This window comes from Tarenaya hassleriana, unplaced genomic scaffold, assembly GCF_000463585.1.
Source record: "Tarenaya hassleriana unplaced genomic scaffold, ASM46358v1 Cleome1359, whole genome shotgun sequence".
Taxonomy (NCBI): Eukaryota; Viridiplantae; Streptophyta; class Magnoliopsida; order Brassicales; family Cleomaceae; genus Tarenaya; species Tarenaya hassleriana.
The window spans coordinates 1230-2804 of NW_010964148.1; the positions used below are offsets into that span (position 1 = coordinate 1230).

Genomic DNA, 1575 nt, shown 5'->3' on the forward strand with positions numbered 1-1575 from the left:
ACATTGAAAATCAGTAAGTATATATAGCCTTCTTCAAATCTCATATTGGCTTGCCTTGTCTGTCATCTCATTCTATTTGCTTATATACACACATGCATTACATATATACTAATACAATCGAATTATAAATCTCATTATCATAAATTAAGATAAATATATATACACAGCGAACAAGTGACAATGCAAAAGAAGACACACCTCATGATGAACTAACCATACCCATATTCATATTAGCAACTTAACCACAACAAAGGTACTAAAATAACGCACTTCAAGCCCTAATTAATTTAAACAAATTGGCAGGACAATCTCTCTAGCTAGTTCAAACAATCATATATATACATATATATATACACACACATGACACTTGAGCAAGGCTTGGCATCGGCAAAACCACAATGCCAAGCCTGTTAGGGCAAAAGATCTTCAGTAGAGTTGTTCGAATACGGACCATGATGAGTTGTAGTTTCTCTCCATGTTACATGTGTGATTTGTGGAAGCTGATAGTGTTGTTTGTCGGTTTTGGAACATTGTTGAGCTTCTTGTCGCCATTGGAATAATTTTTGAGACATTAGGTTTTTGAGCAAGAGAGGAATAGGCTCCATCAAGATTAGGGTTTTGAGACTGAGCTCCTTCACTAACTCCAGTGCTCCGATTTCAAGGAAGAACCCTGTGAGATTCCTCGGAATTCTTCCTCGTTGAATCTCCCGAGATCGATGAATAGCTTGATTCACTATCAATCCCAAGAAACTTCTCGATACTGCGGAGTGCATCCATTTGACACTCTAGGAAATTTAGCAACCCTTGTTCTTGGCTTTGTTCTTCCATATCGAGTCTTGTTTCTTGGCTCCAATTAGGACAAAGATCCTCCTGTGTTTCTTTTGAAGTACCGTGGGAACCTAACTGCCGGCCCGAATCATCAGAGTTGGTTTCTTGACGATGACAAAATGCTCCGGACATCATTCCAAAGGCTGATCCCGATCTGATGTTCCTCCGCTTGGTCATCGTTCTCTCGCGAGCCCGTCTCCTCGCCTCGTTTCTTGATTCCTTGGTCCTCGTCGGCCTCTGCACAATCTTTGTTGTCCTTCTTCTCGTCCTCCTAATTCCGGCCGTACCCTCTTGAGCTTCGAGTTCAACCGTTTCGTTTCCGACATATCCATGTTCTTGTCCTCCTCCGTGTCTTGGTGCAGACACGCTTCCCAGGAGCTGCATGATCGAGGCCTCGGACACGGAGAGTAACCAAGCTATTGTCATGCTTCCCTTATCGAAACCCAACAAGTCTTGGAGATGGAAGAACTTGTGAGCAACCACAGTAGATAACCTCATACGACGCGCCCTAAGACCGTTGGCCGTCTGGATTTTCTTGTGTCTGTCTTTTGTTCTTCTTCTCTTCCTTGGAACCTCCTCCTCTTCCTCCTCTGCCCCACCGCCTTCTTGCGAAGTGGTGTTAGAACAAGAACCGAGGTTGTGATCTTGCTGCTGAAACCCCAATTTGTTCATCATCAAGGAATTGCCATTGCCAGCAAAAGCTTCGAAAGAAGGGGTGAATGGCGAATGCTGGTGACGATTGTAATC

General features: G+C 43.4%; 1 protein-coding gene across 1 annotated transcript; it reads right to left on the bottom strand.

The window, feature by feature from the left end:
* Positions 1–657: 657 nt before the first annotated feature.
* LOC104807990 (transcription factor TCP12) lies at positions 658–1326 on the bottom strand. The gene has a single exon (XM_010533465.1). It carries the CDS (start codon positions 1324–1326, stop codon positions 658–660), a length of 669 nt encoding a protein of 222 aa, XP_010531767.1.
* Positions 1327–1575: the final 249 nt, after the last annotated feature.